The 23,141-nt window shown below is 40.0% G+C and overlaps 1 protein-coding gene across 1 annotated transcript; it reads right to left on the bottom strand.

Annotated features, from left to right (window-relative positions):
* Nucleotides 1-9,345: 9,345 nt before the first annotated feature.
* Nucleotides 9,346-21,773, bottom strand: LOC119730243. Its single transcript, XM_038203052.1, has 4 exons — nucleotides 21,422-21,773; nucleotides 15,963-17,382; nucleotides 12,941-15,238; nucleotides 9,346-11,622 (listed from the first exon to the last, which is right to left on the bottom strand). The coding sequence occupies exons 1-4, from the start codon at nucleotides 21,581-21,583 to the stop codon at nucleotides 11,567-11,569; spliced, it is 3,936 nt and encodes a 1,311-aa protein (XP_038058980.1). The 5' UTR covers nucleotides 21,584-21,773; the 3' UTR covers nucleotides 9,346-11,566.
* Between the last annotated feature and the right edge of the window lie 1,368 nt (nucleotides 21,774-23,141).

Below are 23,141 nucleotides of genomic sequence, written 5' to 3' on the forward strand. Positions count from 1 at the left end.
CGATTTTAATCATGCGCGTCGATCTTTTTTTTTCCCCCAAAATGTTCCGTGGTAGCTCCAACAGCGCCCTCTATTTCCGCACCACCTCATTTTTTTTTTAGCAAAGAGCACCAAGGAATGGGAAATTGCACCAAGGCAAATGATCGAAAGCACCAAGGCAAATTATGGAGGACACCAATGTACATGAGGACACCAAAAAAGCAAAATAGTACCCCATCTTGTCTGTACAATCAAAGCTTGAAGAAAAAAAAAAGCAAAAAAAAAAAAAAAAAAGCCTCGTCGCCGCGTCATTTCCGGAACTTTGGTCTGACCAGAGACCGAATATTTTTTTTTGGCCTTATAGGGGAAATATTTGGGGGAATAGTGCATTGGCAAAGCTTGGCAGTTGGCACACAGTCAGGGTATGTCTTAAGAAAGATCTTTGACTATGGCCATCGCAGATTTGTCCTCTGCAAAAATTATAGTTGGAGTAGCAAGCAATTTTCGACATTTCCAAAATGGCTGCCATTGCTTGTTATTCTACCTTTATTTTTTTCAAAGGACCAATCTGCGATGGTCCTGTAGCCAAATATCTTTCTCATGACATACTCTGACCGTGTGCCACATTCCATACTTGTATCATCAAAGGCACAATTCTATCACCTATCTGCCGTACAATTACAGGATCATTTGCTTTTTTATCCATTTTGTTAGTTTCCAACAATAACACCACTCAAAATCCAAAGAAGAATGTTCATATAACCTAATCTGTTGAACTTTTAGCTCAGTGGATATAACACTTTTCGAGAAAATAGTACTTGAAAAACAAGGCAAAACATGCGCAGCCTTTTGATCTCGAAAAAAGATTTCGTCTATGCACATATTAGCACTCTATGTTTTAAAAAATCAGTAAATTGACTAATCGGTGAGCTCCATGGTGAAAGTCCCCTTAAAGCTACAGTCCATCATTTGTAATTTGTGCATTTTGTTCGTTTGAAGCAACAAAAGAGTTCAAAATCTAATGAAGGATACTGAGCAACTAACCTGATGAAGTTTCAGCTAAGCTTCAGCTGTACATTCCGAGAAAAACAGCATTCTAAGATCTCAATTTCAAATCAAAAGTTGCTGAATCATGTTTTGAATTGTTTTGAATTGCAACTATACGCAACGTCGCGCGCTGATCCGACGAATTATAACAACCGCGCGCGCGTGTGCGTCGTTCGAATACTTGTGCGCGCTTCGCTGAATAACAAAACGAACTACTAATTTAAATTTTCCTACGGTGCTTCTTAAGAATCACCGTTGGAAATGCCTTCTTTCGTTGATTACTTCAAAATGACAGCTTCCCAGAAAGAATAATTTCACAGGGAGTTTAGTCCCCTTACTATCTTTCAACCAAGTTAGTTTTTCATCAATAATTACGCCAGTTACTTTTCGGATGGCTGCAAATGATGGACTCTACCTTTAATTATCTTGATTTTTTTCTAAATGACAGCAAGCCAGATGGAATAATTTAACGGGGTGTTTAGTACCAGTATACAAATATTGAATGCTTCGAGTGGTGTAGTAAAACTATCCTCCCGAGGTGATCCATGGATATTCTATTTTCCCGAGGCGAAGCCGAGGGAAAATAGAATGCTCCATGGATCACCGAGGGAGGCTACTTTATCTTCATCACGAGATAAAGCATTCAATATTTGTTTTATAACACTTCACCCACAGATTCTGCTTGATTTTAATATTTTACATTATTTAAATCTGAACACAGTTGAAATAAACTTCAATTTCAATACAAAATTGGTGGAAAATGTATTTCTCTCTTAAAAACTAACCCTTCACGAAATGTTTGAACCCAAGTCTGCGGCGCGCTCTCTTTGGAATAATACGCGCTACGCACAACGCGCAACGCGCACACCAGCATGCATTTGCACACAAATACCGCGCCGTGGAAATAGACCGCTTGCAGACGCGTTCGATAAGCAACGCGCGAAGGCGCGCGACGCCATGTTGTGGGACAGGCGTATATCTATCCACGCACACTTTGTCCCATAACATGGAGCGTTTTCGAATCCCTGTTCTTGACAACACTCGGGTTAACCCGACACGAGAACAGCGGTCTTGAACGTGACGAACAGACCCGAGAGGGCGTTCGCGGATCGATTTTTTCACTCCCCGGTTGATGGAGGGTTCGGCGAGGTGCAGCTTGAACAAAATGGCGGACTGTGCAGATTCGAAAGTTGTTTTGTGGTTTTTTGTGTGTGCTAATACCCTAATGATTGGAATAAGAATACCATTATAGTGCAGGTCTGCAATTTTGGTCTGTTTCACATTCATCTTCAGATTCGTCCTCGTTCATTTGGAATAGGCCCAAGTACAAATTCAGACGATTGTCGGCCATTTTGCATTGCTTTATATCGATGCGACACGCACCCGCGCGTTCGTAACAACCAGCTCGAGAACACGTTCTCGTGCTACACGCGCGTTGTCAAGAACAAGGATTCGAAAACGCCCATGGCGTCGCTTACCTTAGCGCGTCAATTATCGAACGCGTCTGCAAGCGGTCTATAGTACTTTGGTTGCTAATGGTATAGTACTTTGGTTACTATGCGCATAGTACTTTTGGCCGTGCACAGAAAGATAGCAAAATTAGAAAGTAACATGTGACTCGCTCTCGGCCAATCAAGACACAGAATCTGTGGGTGAGGTGTTTTAATACGATCTATAATCCAAGTAAGCTTTTTAGTAATAATTCGGAATGTTACTGTTGGCATTTATGCAAATGATCCAAATCTGAGTGAGGCAGGGGGCGAATATGGTGGGGCAGATCAATGCAGGTTTGTGGGATGGGTCACGTGGCCAGTGCATGCTGCCCGGAATAAAAAAAAACCCTAATTTTAGATGCTTTCTCCTTCATTCTGAAGGCATCGTTTGTTTGAAGGGTTTTTGTTAAGAGAATTTAGCAATTATATATTATAGAGGTCGTACAGTTGAGGTACTGAAAACAACATTTAGGACGGCAGTCACGTGACGACAGTCACGTGACTGCAAGACATACAATCTTTGAGAGCAAAACGAATATACAGCTCTAGAATGAAACAGGGACAAACTGGAATATATCAAAAACAAGACGTAAAATCGTTACCTATAATACAATCAAATAAACCAACAATGCACTCAACTTGTGTTTTTATAGTAGATATCTTATGTTAAAAAAAAAATACTACTTTTGCTTTATAAATAATAAAGAACTCTAAAGCGAAGCTAATTTAATAGCCAGGCCGGTTTGTCCTTTAAATTTTATTAAAATTGGCATTTGAAACCCACACGTGGATAACCTTTCCAGCGGCAAGGACGTACGTCAATTACTCATTTGCTAAAAATTAATATCTGTTCGTCTGTTTCTCAGGTTTGTGACATTGACCACACTACCACAGGACTTTCCACACGCCAATCGATGAGGCAAGTGAGCGTTATAAATGTATCGAGATAGTTACACGTAAATGACCACGGTACAAAAACACACCTTTTTATTAAAGGACACTTCGACATTTCTCCTGGTTTTTTTTTTTAGCTCATAATTATTTATTTCATTGAAATTTGCTTGTACAAGCGTTTGGGTGCATTCAGGCATGATAACAGAACTGTCTTTAATAGAATAATTCAATAAACTAGCAAATTAACATTATTATATTCCCAAATAAATTAACAGAAATTCATAAGTATGCTTATTTTGTTAGCGATATTTCTGCAACGAGCAACAGCACAAAAAGGATGGGGGAAATCAAATTGCCGAAAGTGCATACAAATAAACCTGTTGTAATAGTAAAATTGCAATTATTTCGCATCTTTTGACATAACATTTAACTAAAATTTGATAATTAATAACACATATTCCTATATTTTTTTTCAACTGGACACAACCTATCCGATTTACGAAAACACCAACACCCAATATAAGGGGACAAAGACAGAAAAATTACCATTTGTAAAATACATAAAATACATCGTTGGGGCGTTTACGATTACTTAATGAGCTACATATACTCCATTGTTTAAGCTTACAGCTGGCATAGTCCCACAACTTGAAACATAACCTCTTAATAATAAAAATTAAAACTCATTTCTTACTAAATGCTTATGACGATAAAACCATTGTTAAACAACTTAATTGTTTATCACTCACATACTTTATTTTGGAATTACAATTGGGTATTTCCACAAAATGGTATCACCAACACTCGAAAGTACAGCTAAAGTATGTTAATAAGCAGAACTAGATCACATAGACGCAAGGGATCCAAACGTTAATTTTTATTTAAGCAACCATTTTTTTTATTTAGAATCCTACAATCAGATTTTTTTTAAAAATATAACCAAAGAATGTATAAACTGCACTCGTTTGTTGTCGAAAGAACTAATGATATGACAAAAGACGATTTCGCCAAACTCGCACATGAACCCATGCACTTGTTAAACTGATTTACATGTACAGTTCAGTTTGGAGTTTTTGATCGATATTGCATCACTGATGAACCAGTATACATGATGAATTGTGATCTTAGTGAGAAATACACCTTTTACATTGCAGGTATCTACATTGTACGAGGGTGTCCCTTGTTATTTCAATTTAGTAACGATGAATGCAACAGGTTTTTCTCATGCCTATTCAAATCTATGCAAATTTGCTCTCTGATTCTGCATAAAGGTCTGTTATGGGCCTATGGTTGACTTTTGTTATTTGCTGATTAACAAAGTTAAAACCCAAACCCAAGTGGATGGAAACAAAGAGAGCTTATGACCATCAGATAACAAATACCATGAATAAAATGGTTGCTTTGGGAATTGGCCCGTTAACAAAAATTATGTTAAAACAGCATTTCACAATCAGTTAAGAAAAAAGCCAATCTTGATCTGATGACACACATTTTCAACTTAATTATTTTTTTTTGGAGGGGGGGGGGCTCATCAGATGAAAGTGCCCCCCAATTTAAATTTCTTTATACTCTCTTAAAAGGGAGTATTAAGCTGCTATGCAAGCAGTAAGCACTAAAATTGCTTTAAAAAGTATTCTGTGATGTATGTTGCTTGTGTCAAGTTACTAGTCGTTTCAGCTTAGCAAGATTATAAATGATAGTTGCAGCACAGCTCGATGAAATTGAGTCCCTTATGGGTTCTCTGTGAATAAATTTTACTGGATATTTTTCAAGGAAATCACGTATTGCTTGCTTGATACAATTCCACAAACATCTAAATTTCTGTTCAAATAATTGGCTCTAGAACCTGCATTGTGATACCTTTCTCTGGACATTTCATTCGCTTCGGCTAAAAACGCTATATGATCACAACCTGGTATGTGGTAGTTTACAATTTTCCTGATAACAACTACTTGAAAATAATAAAAGATGAGTATTGATGTCTGTTTTGGTTATCATATATCATTTCACTTCAATAATCGCACCATCAAAAAGAAAGCTCAGGACAATAATCAAAATTTGACATTTACTTTGAAAGAAAATAAATGATTTTCGCAAGAATTGCAAAGCAATCACAACCAAAGTGTTGAAAGGAAATATTACACGACCTGAAAACAAAACTGAACACTGATATTATAAAACTGCTGAAATGACACAAGAAAAGCGATTTTTAAGAGAACCAATATTTTTAAACTAAAGTCAGATACAAATACATATGAAATGTATTAACTACACAAAAAATTCAAGAAATTAAATGCACGTGCAGGCCTTTGTCCCCTTTTGAAAACTTAAAATGCTTAACTACTTAACTTAACACTAGCAGGAAGTGAAATCGAAATGATTCAGGGACGCTCAAGAAGTGATTTTAGTTGTTTGCATCAAACACATCAATGCATGAATGGATGCCTGTTTTTCTTTTATAACATAGTTATTATTTACTGCAGTCAAGAAGTTACGCGGATTACCAATTTGTTTAATAAGTAGTGGGAGTACTGCAGTGTGGTAGAATTTCTCAATAAAAAAACACAATGTGTAGTAGGGCTGTGCATCGGAACCGGGTACCCGAGTACCCAACCGTTGATGTCCGAAACCGGTTCCAGATTATGGAATCGGGTACAGATCCGGTACCTGTAACCAACTTCACAACTTACTTAGTAACTTCTCGGACAATGAAAAAGCAAGGTTTTGAATGTTATTTGTGGGAAATGTTCAAAATGAAAACCATGCTATATGGGAAAACAAAACATAATTCATGTTCATGACTCTCGCATAAGTTGCAGTAACACCGTAAAGCTACAAAGCTCACTCTACACACTTGTATCTTTCTGTATTGAAACACCTACATGTGGTAGTGAATATCGTGCGGACCTTTACAAACAATCTGAACAGCAAATTCTGAGGATTGAATTTTGGGGTTGAGTTTCTTTAACGGGTAACCGGGTATTCTTTCAATCCGTACCCGATTCCTGTACTGCCCGTAAATGCACACCCCTGATCTGTAGCTGGCTATAAGCCAGGATATTGGGATAAAGTGCAGTCGGTATAAAAGAAAGATTGAACTGATTCAGTGTCAAGGAGGAAGTGTAAGTCTGAAGAAGCTTGTATCATGACATTTATGCTTGCTGGTGAACAACAACCCTTGCGCAAACTTAAGTTATCGTGAAATCAAATCGTGTAAACAGGCAATAGGGCTGATGCAGAACTTAGAATATTTATCACAAAACTGTCTAACGAAGAAAAATCTTAAAAGCTTTTAATGTAATCTACTGTGCTTGTGCAGTTAAGCTGATTGCAAAATGTAAACCAAAAACTACTACTAACCAAAATACGCATTTTCAATAAAGAAAATAATAAGCACCGCTGTTTGGTTAAGCATGTATTATTAGACAATGTATATTGTTGCGGCAACTTCCAACAGGATTGAAATGTGGTGATATATAGTACAGTACTAACTTTTAAGATAAACCATTTATATATTTTATGAAAATATTAAACTTAATTAATATAATGTTCAAGTTTATTTGCTATTTTTTTTAGACCCACAATTAAAAATAATTTTAAACCAATGAAAAAGGAAGTGCAATCTGCATGAAAAAGTTATTTTCACGAGACATACACCGAACACTTTATTGTTGCAGAGAAAACCTTATATTGAAAAACACACATAAATAATTTATTTTTTATTAACTTCAACTGCAAACCCATTCAAGAAGAAGTATTTGTTCAATCTGCCAGAACAGATTAAGTCGAGAAGTTGTAATAGAAATCATTTTTAATGCTAACAACGACTGAAAATTGATCAAGAACCAGGGTACTATAAACCTTTTTTTTTTTGCTTGTAATTTTCACACTGTTAGGCAGGTTTCATCACTCGCCGAGCATAGTTCAGTATTATGATAGGGGTGTGCTGAATGCACCAAATATTTGGATATTTGATCATCCACCGAAACTCTGAATAGCATTTTATCAATTCAAACATTCGTAAAATGTGAGCAATCTCAAGGAGGTGATGAAATATGTCCATAATGTTATCTGTTAAGCAGCATGCTTTTTACTGTTTGTCGTTTGTCATAGGTGCACACAAATCCCAAGCAGTGATAAATTTGATTGATGAGCGCATTTTGAAATTGAATATATTCAAATATTTCATGAAGTCCAACTTAGAATAATCAAATAATACTAAATCATTTGCACAGCCCTAGACAACACACAGGAGGCCTGTTATGCTTGTATTTTCATTTGTATACACTTAAATCACACTTAGAGCTAATAATTCAAAATGGGGAAGAAAAAAACATTTCTGTGTAAAAACTTCACAGTGGGAAATGGTTGGAGAGAAAATGCATTACAGGGTGAGTCAGAATGATCTGGACCCAAGTTCACCATTTTTTTGTGTGGCAAAACTGAGTGTTTCATATGAATGGTTATCACCTTGGCTTCCACAGGAATTTTGAATATTTTCAAATTAGTGGCTGTGGTGAGGAGTTATGCCATTTTCATTGAAGTGGCTCATTTTCCAGTCTACAAACGGAATTGGTTTTGCCTTTTTTAAATGTGTCAATAACTTCAAGTGAGTCAGTCACCATGACTAGCTTTCTATTTGTTATTACACTGCTTCACATCAGTACACGATTTCAATAAATTTGTTGAACCATGGAACCGTGGTCAGAGTGTTTTTAGCGTGTGTTCTTTGCTAGCGCTTTTCTTCAAAATGGTGCAATGGATGTACATGAAACTTTCACCAAATATGTCCAAAATACCAGCCTAATAATGTATCTCATTTGAACTTAGTTTTGATAATTGCTACATATTTTTATATATTCTTGGGTCCAGATCATTTTGACTCACCCCGTACATCAGGTTCAGCAGACAGATGCGGTTCTTTTTGTACCTTGGTCATGCATGTTTCATGAACTCTGCTTACTATTATCACACAAAGCACAGAAGCCCCTTTTACAAAGAGCAAAAATCTGGCACTAAGGGTGAGCATGTTTCCAGGGTTAGCAAGGAATTTCGGCTTGTGTGCATGCCTATATCAGGTAACTTAAGATTCTGTGCTTACCAGCCTAGCGCTTACAGCGAAAATACTGTACATGTACTAGCAATGCTGCCAAAGAATGGTGATCTGTAGTTAGTAGAGCAATGAAATGTCTCAGTTTGATAAAATTATTCCCCATAAGGGATTTCAAAAGGAAGAATTAACTCATACGCTGATGAGAAAGGCTTTACATATTGTTAGTTGTGCTGTAGATGCTGTGTACAGTGTGTGTAAATAATGTATTGTTTGTGATTCACTTCAAAAGCAAATTCCAGTTGTTTTTTTTAGAAGTTTTCTGCTCAAAGTATGATTGATATGTTCTATCGTTTGTTAAATGAAGTATTTTTTTAAAAACTCACATTGGTAGAATACGTACACAAAACAATTATGTAAAATGTGGCAATGGAGACAAATCTAACTTCAAATGTGAAACCTACATTAAAACTGGAGTCGATTAAGTGTGAAGTGAATGCGTGATCCGTGTTTTGGTAATTTAGCGAAAAAGAAACCATATCTCGGAGTATTAAACAAAGGTTAAACAAAAAGCAAACTTAAGAATTTGTCAGGTTGCGCACTAGATAATACTTAAAGAAAGATAGTGTTAAAAGTAAGCTTTATAATTTAATTTATATATTTATCCCTTCACTGGCAAAATCAGGTACACAATCACAGCAGTCAAAATCACGCAAGTGACTGTTTTTAACAGTTAAAAATTCCCTTCTAAATTTCAAATAGCCATGCTTTGACTGGAGGTGATGATATGCCAACTGTACCTACCAGTTACCTTGTTTGTCTGTTGATGGAATTTGACTAGTCAAAGTGTTAACACGAATGTGATCTGACTGGTTTTTTTTAAATGCATGGCAGAGGAAGTTGAAGTAATTTTTGACTGTCTGTGACTGGTTAAACAATAGGAGGGTTGTGTTTTAAATTTTCAACAGTCAATATTTAATTGCTAATTACAATTCCACGTAGTTAAAGCTTTTTTTTTCCTGCTATCATTTACAATTTATATATTTTGACAGCTGCACATTAAACAAAACCAAAAAAAGGAAAGAAAACACGTTTATATGTGGGTCATTAATATGTTTCCGATTGTTTTCACACATTTTGATATTTATCTTTAAAAGCTAAAATGAACCTTACTGAAAGAAAATATTTGCAAGCAATCACTTATTTACATATGGATGTTGTTCAACCAGTGTATGGTGTTCTTTCAAAACTTTAAAACAGTTCTGACAATATACTCAAAAAGAGGCGTGGTTTTTAACCCTAGCAGTGCCCTGTATGATGAACGTAAGCATGCAAAAGCAACCATTAATGCCTTTGGTGAATAAATTTGTTACGTCACTTTTGTCAGTTATACTTTCCTCTGCACTTGAGGAAAGGCAACGTCAAACTTTAAGGAATAAGTCACGATCGACTAAATTTTGTTAGGTTCTGATTGAGTAGCATACACGTGTCCAGTCGAGGTTGAATAATCATTTTTCCTTGTGGACAATAGAGGCGCTTTGAGCTGATTTGATCAGCGCTAGACACTGCTTAGGTACGTTTTAAGGGCTACATTTGCTCGTACCCCCCGCCCTAAAAACAGGGTGCTAGGAGGGGCTGATGAGCTTCACAGAATCTTGTGAAGGAAGTACAAATTGCATTATTGGTAATTTATCTTGACCTTCGCATGCAGCTAGCGCGCGCTTTGTATGTTAAACAGCGACAGTGCTGCATGTACATCACAGCTCACGCAAAATCTATCCAATGAGAGCTAGAAGAGATCAGCCGTTCCCAACGTCCTGTTTGCAGGATGGGGGGTACGAGCGAAGGGCTACATGTATCTCAGTGCATGACCAGTAGGTGGCGCTTGTTAGACACTCCTGGGAGCTCCACATACGGGACACATTGTGTGTGTATACTGGTTTGTGAGCTCATATCACCAAGTACACACGATTACAGAGGTGAGATTGATGGGAAAACTGAAAATCCACAAAATAATCAGCAGAGGGTTTGAGGATCGCCAGGGGGCTCCAGAGCAACGTCCATGGTTGAGTTTGTATTCGCCTAAACCCCTAAACACACCCATTTCTTTTGTTTTATATAAACTTTTATGTAAAAACACCTTGATGGTAAAACCTCAGGATTCCAGATTTCAATAACGGATTCCTTTAAAAAAATCCTGAAAATCCGAAAAATCCTGACAATGAAATCCTGAAATCAGGAAAATCCTGACTAATCTCCCCCTTAATGCCCTCAAATCTCACATCCAAATGTCCACAAGCTTCAGCGTCTCTGTGTTAGCGCCAACCGTACTGAGCAAATAAATGCATTTAAGAGTCCTGCCCAACTCTCTCTTTCTAACCAAGAGAGGGCGCACGCACTTGTGCTTGGAATCCATTTTTCAAACTCTTCCCAATGTCAGATCTACCGAATAGGCAGACTGCCAGTATTTACCAGCTATTCTGTCAAACACAGCACTGCTTGAGTAAAGAGGGTGTGTGTTGGCAACGGCAAAAGTTTGACAAAGGCACATCCAGTGACAGACAAGTAGAACACTGGCCTTGGGAATTTGTCATTTTGGCTGTGAATATTTCACCATTTCACACAAGCATAATATTGTAACTGCTTTCAACTTTAAAAAACACTGTATTCAAAGCAAGCACCAAATTTGAAGTGCCACAACACAAAGAAATTTGTAATGTATTATACAAAAGAATTGGTTTTATTTTAATTTTTTTTTTGTATTATATTGTTGTGTATGCCGAGTACATATTTTTATAAAATCTTTTTTTTTTCTGTCATATTTAGTGGGGTTTTTTTAAAACAAATTTGGGGGAGTTCTTCAACAGACTGGTTTAAATGAGCAATTGCTGCTCTTCCTGTTAGTTTTAATTTTATGAAGATACTCGAGAGAGAAAGATCCTCACCTTCCACCTAATTCCTCAACAGTCTGTGAGCTGCTGTTTTGTGTGGCCGAGGGTAGTCAGAAATGAGCTGGTAGACAATGCTGTCATCACAGTCTGTTGTGCAGACCGATCTACGGATGGTGGCGCACGAAACAGCCGCTGACTGGGGTCGAGGTATCCTACTCTATGACAAGAACTTTATTCTGCCTGATCTCCGTCTGGGTCTTGCGCCATTCTGTGGATTAAATGTTGTCAATTAAAGGAAAAATAACAACGAACTACTCTTGTAACTATAGAAGTCTCACTGAAAGGAAACACGACAAAGCAAGCCAAATAAAGCTTGTACCAGCGCATATAGATTCTGATCAAATTGATTCAGAATGGCTGGAAGTCTTTTCATGTATCTGGGTGCGAATCAGTAAATAGGCCCAAAGTTTCCTTCACGGGCCAAATCACATTTGTATACCCACATTTTTTTGCTATTGGAATATTTTGTGGGCCATGAACTTGATGGTTCGTAAAAAAAATGGGTGGAAGCCGTGCACAGGACTGTGAGCTCGTATTTCTGTGGAAATTTGGATGAAATTTTGCCCTAAAATTGCTCTATTTTGCATATTACAAAATGGCGATGGGCGACAGGACTGCTTTTAGTGGTGATTATCTTTGGAGATTTTTTTCTCCCAAGACTTTTCGGATTACCACCCAAAAATTGAACAAAAAATGAAAGATGATGAAATAAGCTTTAATTTGATGGATGCCTCAAACACCTTGGAGAGTTGTGAGTATGTTTTAATAATTTTTGGAATTACGCGTTATGATCACTGACGTCTATGGGAGTCGATTTTACTGGTCTGCACCCATCTGGGCTGGATTTAGCCCATTCCATGGTGTTACGGGCTAATCCTATAAGATAGCACTACCAAGCTCACAAGTGAAAATGAATGAGCGAGTGAGTCAGTCAGTCAGTGAATCAGTCAGTGAGATACGTGCAAAGAGGATACTAAGCCGGCCCCATGATACCAGCAGAAATAGGGTATTACTTTTCCATCATTAACCGGTACCACTGGGCAATTTTGTAAAGAACCTTCCTGAATCCACCAAATCCACCGTTGTTTGGAAACCCTACATCAAATTGACCTATCGTCGTTTGTGAGTTAGCCACGTCCCTTACACAACCCTATGGAATTTTGTACATTATATTTTGTTTGCGTCCATTTGTACATGTAACTGGACAATATTTCACAAGCTGCGTTGACGCGATTCTACCCTGATAGGTTAACTCTGTTCAAATTTACATAACAGCTGGGCTCTACTTTCCTAGATCCTCCAAAACCCTCCAAAGCCCGCTGGTGGATTTTGAAGGATCAGCACGATCACGGAATAAATTTAACGTTTGAAGATTACAGTTGTAGCTTTAGGATTCCAATTACGGGTACTGGTCCTAGTTTTTATTTTTCCTAAAGTGTGTCTGCAAAATAACACTTCTGTAAGACTCTGCTGTTTTTGCTGAGTCTTAATATGTCTTAAGTGTTAATATGCAAACCGCAAATTACCTGCAAGTAGCATTCCTGCCACCTCTAAGTGGTTGAAATCTCCCATGTTGTCATCCTTCCCCTCCAAGGCTGCTTTGATACCCCAGGCACCGTCAAACTTGCCGAAGCTAACGCCCAAGGTCGTTGCGGAATCACCTCCTGCTGCATCATCCATTTTGACAGCGGTGGACTGACTGGAGTCTTGACTCATGAAGGATCTCTCTAGTTCAGCACAGCTCAGACCTGGTGGCGTTGGAAGCTGCCCCGATGCTGGGATTTTAGACAGGAGCTCTTTCACAGGACTTCCCCGTTTGGCAGCTGAGCTCTCCTCACGCAAGATCTCATAACCAACCTTGCGAACAATCACCGAACCAAAGGTGATGTCAAAGTTGTCCTGTGGTTCCAAGTCGAAGACGGGATGAGGTTTGGAGGTGGAAGAGCCAACGGAAGGGGTAGGAGAGGAGGTGACGTTTCTCTCGAGAGTGGATGGAAGGGCAACTTGAGCTGCTCTTGGTTGTAAATTGGTGGGCTGATCAACAGGCTTAAAGTCTGCGGAAGAGTCGAAATGGCTACTGGCTGGTTTGGCGACATGAGCGATTCCTCTACTGAGGTCATTTTGGGTTGGTGTTTTCGTGCTGAGTACAATACTAGCTTTGCTGGTAATAAGCACTTCCTTGTCATTTGGTTTGAGTCTCTGTGGTTGCGATTTCAGATCTTTGAGGCCTGCAACGTGTACCTTCTGTGCATCAGAGGTCGGCGGCTGCGGGTTAGTTACAGCAGCTTTGGAGATAGCAGGGCGTTGGCCTTTCAAACGACCTGCGTATGTCAAGTCTAAATATTGCACACTGGCCTCGGGGCCTTGTGGGGTTGTTGTACGTCTAATAGAGTTATCATCAAATGACACTTTCTTTGTCGCTCCACTGTTGTCTACTGAACTACTTCTCTGGAAGCTCCTGGCTTGTCCTACCTTACTGCTATCGTCTGGTTGCTTCACTGCCCGAGAGACACTGTAATGGTTCTCAGGTCTAATATTGTTTTTCATAAACTGTTCTTTTGCAGAGTGTGCAGTGATCAATTCACTTTTATCTGATCCACTCGCATCGTTCTTATCTAGTACTGATGTTCCTGAAGGCACGGCCTTGGACTCCATGGCCGCTGGTTTATTTCCAGTCACAGAATCAGACGAGTTTTCGCTGCTGGCTGGGTTTTCTGAATGCTCATCATCTCCGTAGTCCAAAAGCACCTGTGGATTGAGCTTTGGTGGAAGTGAAGAGGTTTTCATATTGGACTTCACTTTGCTTGCATATGAAAATTCAGATCGTGGTACTGTGGTGGTTTCCGTTGGCACAGAGGATGTTAGATTCACGTCCGTCTTGGTAGGATTGTCTGAAAGATATTTTGGCTTGGTTTTGTTTTCTATGTCTTCACCATCCTTGTCACCTAGTTCGGACATTCCGGTGGGCTCGCTACTCGATTTTCGCAAGCCAGCGGAAGGCATGTTCCTGTTTCGGAAATAATCTCTCTCCCTGTCCATGTACCTCGCTGATGGGTGAACAAACCTGTGATCATCCATTGCGCCGACAGTACGCTTCTTGGCGGTGCGCAGGGAACGCTTGGACTCCACTTTGATGAAATCGCGGTTGTCGTCATTGTCAGCAGAGGCGTCTGCGCTAGCTGTTGGCTCGCTCAAACTGTGTGGTTTGCCAGCAGTAACTGGTCGTTCATATGTCGCTTTCAGTTCCACGTGTACCTTGGTATCGTTCTTGTCACTGTCAGAATCGCTTGGATCGCTTTTGACAGTAAGACCTGGACTAGGTTGCACAGCTTGACCTTCTGAAAGAAACTGATTGCAAGGCTGAATATCAGCTTTAATATGTACATCAGCCTCTGGGGTAGTGTTGGCAGGTTCAAGCTCTGTCGACAGACTTTCCTGGATATCAACATCCTTTGTGCTATTTAAGTCAGTTTTACCTGCGCCCCTGTCCCCTACGGCATTGTTGTTGCTTTGTGGAGTTTGACTGGTATTGTCGGCGGAGTCAACAGCATCTTTTCTTGCTGAGGCTGCATGTTGTTGGCTGTTGACATCGTTCATGCATGTGCCTCCATCCGTAGACGACTCCCCACTAGAAGTCACACTGTCTGACGACACCATCGGTGGGTGTCTAGAGTTTTCACTGGCAGACGTGGTGGTTAGTTTTGAGGTGGTATGCCAGTCTTTTGGCTGGAGTTTGTTGCGTAGCTCTGGGGGCGACTGCGGTAAGGGAGGGGCGCCGACGGGTAACTTCACACTGTTAATGTTTGTGGTTTCAAAACCAGATCCTGTGGGGGTAACCAGACAAGTTTTCAATGAGAAAATTACATCTAAGTACCTTTCTCAAACTCTGCCATGTTTGCTGAAACACACAAATACCAGCACTGATAACTGTCATATTCAAGAAATGATTGCAAGTAAATGGTCTTATGGTTATATGAACATTCAGGTTATATAATGACGTTATAAAGCAGACTGTTCACCATGTGTTCACCCTCTTAATCCTGCCAAAATTCAACCAGCATTTCACTCGATTTCGCAGAATACAGAACTGTACAGCCCAGCCTTCATCAATAGACCCCTCTCATACGACGCATATTACTACTACGTATTCAACTGAAAATTACATACTGCGTGTGCAAAATGTTCTAAACGCGCGCATGTTGCTAAAAATTTCTTCAAAATACAGCCAGGCACAGCCGATGCGCGTCACGAAAATACTGATGCACGTGCCAATCTGTAGACAGTGAGGTCATTTGAGAGAGACCTATAGAAATCAGGTTTGATATCACCACGACATTATTGACCTAGTATGTGTACATGTACAAAGAACGGCGGGTTACAACAAGCATTTATCAGAGACACTTTGGGGTTAGTTCCGGTTCACCTTTTAGTAACCACACTTTTCTCAAGATAAAGCTCATTCATTAAGAACCTTGCATTGCAAATTAGGATCCTGCTATATCACCATGTCATGAATTGTGAGTTCTTAAAGCGCAAATGACAACTGACCTGCTCCTTTCTTTTTCTTGTTTTTCTTTTTCTTCTTCTTGGCGGCATTCCACTGGCTCTCAATGCTTTTTGGCTGCTCCTCCAAGTTACTGTCAAATTCATCCTTGTCCAGTGGAGCACAAGGCTCCTCTTTCAAAGGACTGACATGTGTGGCTAATGTATTTACAGGAGAAGGCACTTCTGGAGTACTGAAAGAATTAGTATTAACACGAGTCAAGTCCTCCGGTGTGTAATCAGGCAACTGGTGATTGGCGAGTGCATCTAATTTGGGTCGAGTTGTCTTTTCCTCTCGGTGAGTATCATCGTCACTGACCACACTATTCGCACAGGTATCTAAGACCGGGACTGTGCCATATTTTGCAGCCATGCTACCATCGGATGAATTGGGATATGCGAGTCTTGCTGTTGTGGTGGACAAAAACCGTGGCGGTGGACAAGTAGTGTTCTTTGGCTGTTCACTGTTTGTGAGGAGTTCTCCAACTGAATGGCCGATGTCCTCCAGGGACTTAAACGGTGGCGAGTCAGGAACTGGCGGCGACTTTGGTATCAGGGCAGCCCTCTCCTCCTCTGTGTAGTCTCCCAATTCACAGTGGCTATCACAAAAAGAGTTTCCACATTGGAACACTGAATTGGGAATTTTAGCAATTTGTTCAGCCTTACACAATTCAATATCGGAAACTGTTTGAGGTGGTTTGGATTTTATACAGTGTTTATCCTTATCAGTAAATTGAGGAGTTCTGCTCTTCACACTTTCAGCGGCTCCATTCATAAGGACCTGCTGTTGGTCTTGGGCATTGGTTGCGGGGTTCTTCGGCAGAGACAGCTTTTTGTGCTGTTTGACACTAGTAGTCCGTGCCTTCTGCACTTTGTTATGTGCAGTGGCAGACGCCATGGTGCTCCATTGATTTGGGTCTAGGTTTGAATTCTTGTCCCTGGCTGCCGGCGAGTGGTCAGAGGTGCAGTCAGCTCCAGGGATTGCTTTCTGGTCCAGTGATTGTTCAGAGGCTGGAGGAAGCCGGTGTTGCCTAACGTAAGAAGCACCGGTTTGGCTTTCAGCATCCACTCTTGAATAAACTCTGGCTTCCTCCTGGTGACTTACTGGGTCCTGCCTCTGTGAGACACTGTCTTGGTCATCAAGACTAGTCCGACTTGTCTGTGCATGGGCATTCAGACGCTGATTCAGCAAAGCTCCTGACTTGGACTGAAATTTCCCGTGAGGCAGATGGTCGGGTTGTTCAGTCTCTGATGTCCTCAGGTGGAGACCGTCAGTGATGCGCCTACTGGCAAAACGGCCCAGAGATCCAACACCTGGAGATGAAGAAAGGGCAGCTTCACTCTCCTCCTGTGCAGCTTTCAGTTCCAGGAGAGTTTCTCTAGGTAGGTCGGACAATTCCCGAGCTCTGTCTTTGATACCTTCCACCTGAAATAAAAATAGAATTTGTATCTAATCAAGATCATACTTAAAGAAAAGTCGGTGTATCCCTCAAATATAATCCTGTAACAAAATAGGTGCTCCATTTACCAGTACAGATATGAACTAGAAAGTAAGTTTTGGACAGATACTTTGACCGAATTTATGAAAACATCCAAAAAACAATGACACCAACTGAAAACAAAAGTGCAGAGCAATTTCCAAGCATCCTTTGCAATGCATCATAACAATGAAATGTTTCAGGAAAACAAGGTTGCACACTCCACAACGTACCCCTGCATAGCATACATGCATATATTACATCACATACAGTGTACACGTACTTGCACCTGGTAATGAGTGTTGGTGATGCCATCAGGTTTAAAACTCTGTCTCTGGCACTTAATAAGCTATCACAGTGTGCTACTCAAGCATCCCCCCCTTCCCCCCCCCCCCCCCCCCCCCCCAGTGAAGAGTACTCTCACTAGTTTTCAAAGTTGCATGTATTGCTGGTGCCCTTATCAACAACGAAAGCTTGCACTTTTGGCTAATGCTTTCCCCAAAGTCCCTGTCCACAACTATAATTATTAATTTATGTAAATCACAAAGCCACATGCCATTCACAAGTTTGCTGTGTAGACAAGCGACATACTACCTGTGCATGTACATGTGAATTTAATGTGTCAAACAAATTTACACATGAAACTACACATTAACATCAATGTATTACATGTACATGTATAATAACTTTGTGCACCAAAATTAAAATGTACATGTTCGTCATACATGGACATTAAAGTCTCAGTGTCATATTTATATACATAAGTTCTAATTTAGATTGGGGAGCAAAAGTGCAACGTCAAATAATGCTTTCCACACTTATTGAACCATTGCTCAATCCTTTTTGAAGAATGGCGAACAAAATAAGGTGCTACATGTATTTGTAATGATACCGAGTGACACCATACCAAGATATATCTACTCTGTAGACACATTTCACTCTGAAATTGTCCCTAAAATGAAACTGCATTTGTCAACAGTAAGCAAGTTATTTATCAGAGCCACTTTCGATTTCAGTGGACCACTGCTTACAATAGGTGTGTTCATTCATCGTGTACACACAGTACACAATGACTGCACACGCCACGTATGTGTACATGTACATGTACATTGTACAACACTGTATTAGTACATGTACATGTGCATGTTGTACATGTACATGTATGTCAGTCTGTATTTGGTTCCTGTTATCTACATGTTAATGTTGGTGGCTCTAGTATGCTTTCGAACAAAGCATGCAAAGGGCAACCATCCACCAATGAAGTTGGTTGCAGATTACATGCATCTTTTTTTTCAATACAAACTTACACAGCTATATCAAAATTTGAAAATCTAGAAGGGAGACATTTTAAGGCTTTTTCAATAACAGCTGATCTGGTTTATTACTTGATTGAGACCTCATATGATTAAGCAAATAAAACCTTTCAAAAAGTATGCTGAAGAACTTGTTTTTTTGCTTGGATTCATTGAGTTTGGAATTTATGCTGATCAAAGGGAATATGCATCATTTGATCTTACTGTAATTTTCAGAAATGGATGGATTTTGGGGGTTGGTAATACATGTATATCGGAAATCTTGTTACACTGACTTTTTTGACGTTTTTCGTAGATGCTACTGTATAAAACTAAGGAAAACAATCATTTTTCTGTAGTCTGGTTCCCTGACTCCATTTTAAGATAAAACGGAGCAATTTACAGACATTGGGGAATTGTAAGGTCAGGGAACCAGTCTAGCTTGCTTGTACCAATTCATAGATGTGTGTAATCGATTGCAAGCAAATGAGGGTCAACTGGGGCCAGTATTTGTGACTAGCGTTGAAAATTGATACAAAATAACCACTTTTCTTGAAAATGACAACCTACCAGGTGATGGATTTTACAGGATGCTTTAGACTGTCATTTAATAACAGTCCAGCAAGGTATTTCAAAATAACTTGGTAGTTATACTTTTTAATGTTTGCAAATGTTGTATTTTCCCTTTAACTCACACTGGATCCACAACCACATTTTGAACAAGAACACAGAAAGTGACTTTGGGACTCTGTACAACATTGGGATTTTGAGAATTCAGGTTCCTAGCAAAACAAATGTAACGAATGAATATGAATGAATTACCTCGTCTGTTACAACATGGAGGAAAACAGGCCAGGCGGGGACGAGACAATTTTTACCTGGCCTAAAATTGTGTTTATTTAGTTTTTTTTACCCAGGCATTAAACATGGATTATAATTTTTGTGCAAAGATTAATTAATGTGCATGTACATGTGTTTTCTGTGCATTTATAACACTATTTATAGGTGAAATATAACAATTAATGGATATTACGTACATATGCAATGCATAGGCCTAAACATATGTTTGCATATATATGGTAAATGCCATGCAAATTAACAAGTATAATGTACATTGAGCAAGCATATTATATTCCATACATGCATGATGCATTTATCATATGCCAGAACTTGCTGGTCTACAGTTAGCCCAAGAGGGCCACTGTTGAAAACAGTCCCTTGATTGATTTTGACTGAAACTGGTGAAGGACAAGTTGGGACAGAATGTTTAATACTAAAAAATCAGATTTTTAAAGCTGTAGGCCTAAATCGAAGGCTACATGTTGCAAATAAAATACACTTTCATTTCATACTCATCCTGTTCAACCATCTTATTCATGCCAGCTCACCATGCTCAATGCTACTCAATTTGTACTGTGTACATGTAGGCCTACGTCACGTGCTAGTTATTTTGTGGTATAGATGACGAGGCCCTGTGAATGCATTGTATGTAATTCCAACATGTTGTCTTTTCAAGTTTCAAACATGTCCACCCATGGGCGTCGCCAGGATTTTTTCTAGAGGGGGACAAAACATATTTTTCCAAAAAAATTCCTGTATTTCTCAACATATTCTCGATTTCTCAGTTTTAGAGGGGGGGCAGGGACATTTGTTCCCCCCTCCCCCCCATTAAATTTACACCACTATGACTTCGCGCCTCTCTTTCTTTTCTTTTTTTCTCTTTTTTTTCTTCTTCTTTTTTTTTTTGCTTTTCCAGGGGGGGGGGGGGGGGGGTCAAGCACCCCCTCTTCCCCCCCTCGCGACGTCCATGTGTCCACCATTAGCTTTAAATTTCCACTAGGCTCTTGACATGGGGAGATTTGCCAGAGAATCTCCCCATGTTGCATGTGTTTGTCATGAGCCTAGAGTAAGCAGGACATTTCGGCGATCGTGTATCTACAGGCCCGGTTCTAGTAATAGTAGTAGGGAACAAAATCCACTTATAAATTATTTGACCAACCAAACTAGCATGACTAGTCATGCTAGTTGGCAACATTAAAAACATGCAGGTAGGGCTTAAAGGGCAGGGTTTTGAATTTTGAGGGAAATTTGGGGGTAAAAAGACAATGTCAATGACAAAAAGCAACACAAAAATAAAGATGGCGATCGCTGTGCGATGTGACATGGGCATGCAAGTCGCGCTACACGGCAATTAAACCGGCCCGTACACCGTGTAGGAAAATCATAATTTCTACCCCAAGAAACTGTTCAAAAATTACAAAAAAGGTGTCATTACATTGCGCGAATTCTGCTTTAGGTTGACAATGTCATTTTTTAGTTGTAAAAAATTCTTGATTCAAATTTGATCGAAACAAAATAGGGGCCTTAGCTTAGGCCTGCACGATCTCCGAATTTTCAACCCCCACCATCCAATGATGATTGCCATCATGACCATCCATGCACAGTGATGCATATGTCCACTGTTTGCAAGGAAGTTACCAAATTAAAATGCGCTAAATTTGCATTGGCAATTCAACTGTTTATTTAACTAATTTTGAACATAGAAAATGTATATTTGAGGCGGATACACCATCTATTGATTGGTATTAAAATGGACGCAAAACTAAAGCCCACGATAATTGATACTGCTGCTGCCGTTCGACTGCTGCCCTTTTGGACAGCCAAAAACCTCTCTCCAAAACTCCCATTTTCTCACCTCAAAACCCGAGAGTGATTTCGGAACAATGTGATCATATACTTCTAGAAACCTTTCTGCGTCTTCTTCTTGTAAAGCAAGGGCCAAAAGTATCGCCAAAAGCTCAAAATTTGGATCCAATTTCAGCCCATCGCCGTCTCGTTCAAGCCTACTCGCTGCCATTTTAGGTGAAACATTGCGATGTGTTGTTATGGCCGACTGCGCATGCTCAGACCAATATCGAAAGAGGTTCCCGAGTGCATTGAATGAATATGCGGCACAGGTTCTGCACAGCCCGCAGTGAAAAAAACAACACGAACTACCACCAAAATAAATTGATTTCTACCCTTAAACTTGACCCAAACCTAAATTAAACCACAATATCACAAAGGAACACTCACCTGCTATAAGAAAACGTTATTTTGATGTGAATATCAGGGAATAACGGGTGATGGGCGTGCCGCTGGTATTTTTGGGTGATAGTGTCCGTAGCGAATGAGGGTGGTGTGTGGAAGTCATGTGAAAGCCTGAACTCTCTCGCAATATGGCGAGCGTGTACAAAATAATGGACATATTTTTTTCGACAGGCAAAGCGCCTGGCCTGCATGCAGAATACGTTACGTGCGGATTGAGGGCGCTTCGGGATGACGGTCAAAGGTTGCTTTGCATGCTTTTTACTTCCAGATCTTGCAGGGCAAAATAATGTGCTTCACTTTTTCCGTGCTGTAACCTTTTTTTCTCCTGAAATGGAGTAACCGCATGGTTTTAAGCGCCCGTAATATCTTTTCTAATTGTGTCCAATGATTTTTGTTTTGAAGCTGTTTTCTCACAAGCTGAGCGTTCTCCTGGTGTCGACGGAGCAGGCTCTCAATACAATTACAAATGTACTATAAAGTAAGCCCTGGGGACGAACTTCCGAAGTTGGTTTTCTCATAGTCACGGCCACCGTCAGGAGAAGGATGGCACCGGTTCCACACTAATTATGTTCCTTGACAATGTGTTTTGAAAGAGATTAGTCTTATCCGCACCCAGTGGCCCGCAAGGGCGGATCCAGGGGGGGGGGGGGGGGGCCAAAGGGGGCCATGGCCCCCCCCCCCCAAAACGAAACCAATTTTTTTTTTTTAATGTGACATCGCAATAAAGGCAGGCAATGAGTTCACCACCATCTTTTCCTCCAAAAAAATTGGTTAAAGTGGTCAGAAATTGCCTCAGATCGCACCACAGAGCATCTAGAATCCAAAAAATTTTCGGGGCCCTAGCGGGCCCCGAACCCCACGCCGTAATTTTTTAGACCCACTTTTTGGGGGGACCAAAATTTTTTTTGGCCCCCCAAAAAATTGTGTTCTGGATCCGCCCTTGGTGGCCCGAAGTTGGAGGATTAGTTTAGCGGAGTATGAGCTAGATCTGCCGCGAGTCGCTGGGTTGGATGCAGCCGCTCTGGCGAAACGAAAGTTATATTTGGGTGGGGCCAAATTAGGGTGTGGCTCTCTGTATGTTGCTCTCTGAACAAACAGGTGATGGGGAGTTGGTGATGTTTTGAAAGGGTATGACTGTATATACTATGATGGTTTCGAATCGTGTTTTAGCCTTGATCTCAACACCACTCCCCCCCCCCCAATTTTGTTGCACGTAATTGAGATCCAAAGTTAATTCGAAATGCAAGTGCCATCTTAGATGAACTTCCATGCTATACAAGGGTTTGTTATATCTAGATTAAATTTGTTCGATTGGCACACCCGTG

This window comes from Patiria miniata, unplaced genomic scaffold (genome assembly GCF_015706575.1).
Source record: "Patiria miniata isolate m_02_andy unplaced genomic scaffold, ASM1570657v1 HiC_scaffold_22, whole genome shotgun sequence".
Classification (NCBI taxonomy): domain Eukaryota; kingdom Metazoa; phylum Echinodermata; class Asteroidea; order Valvatida; family Asterinidae; genus Patiria; species Patiria miniata.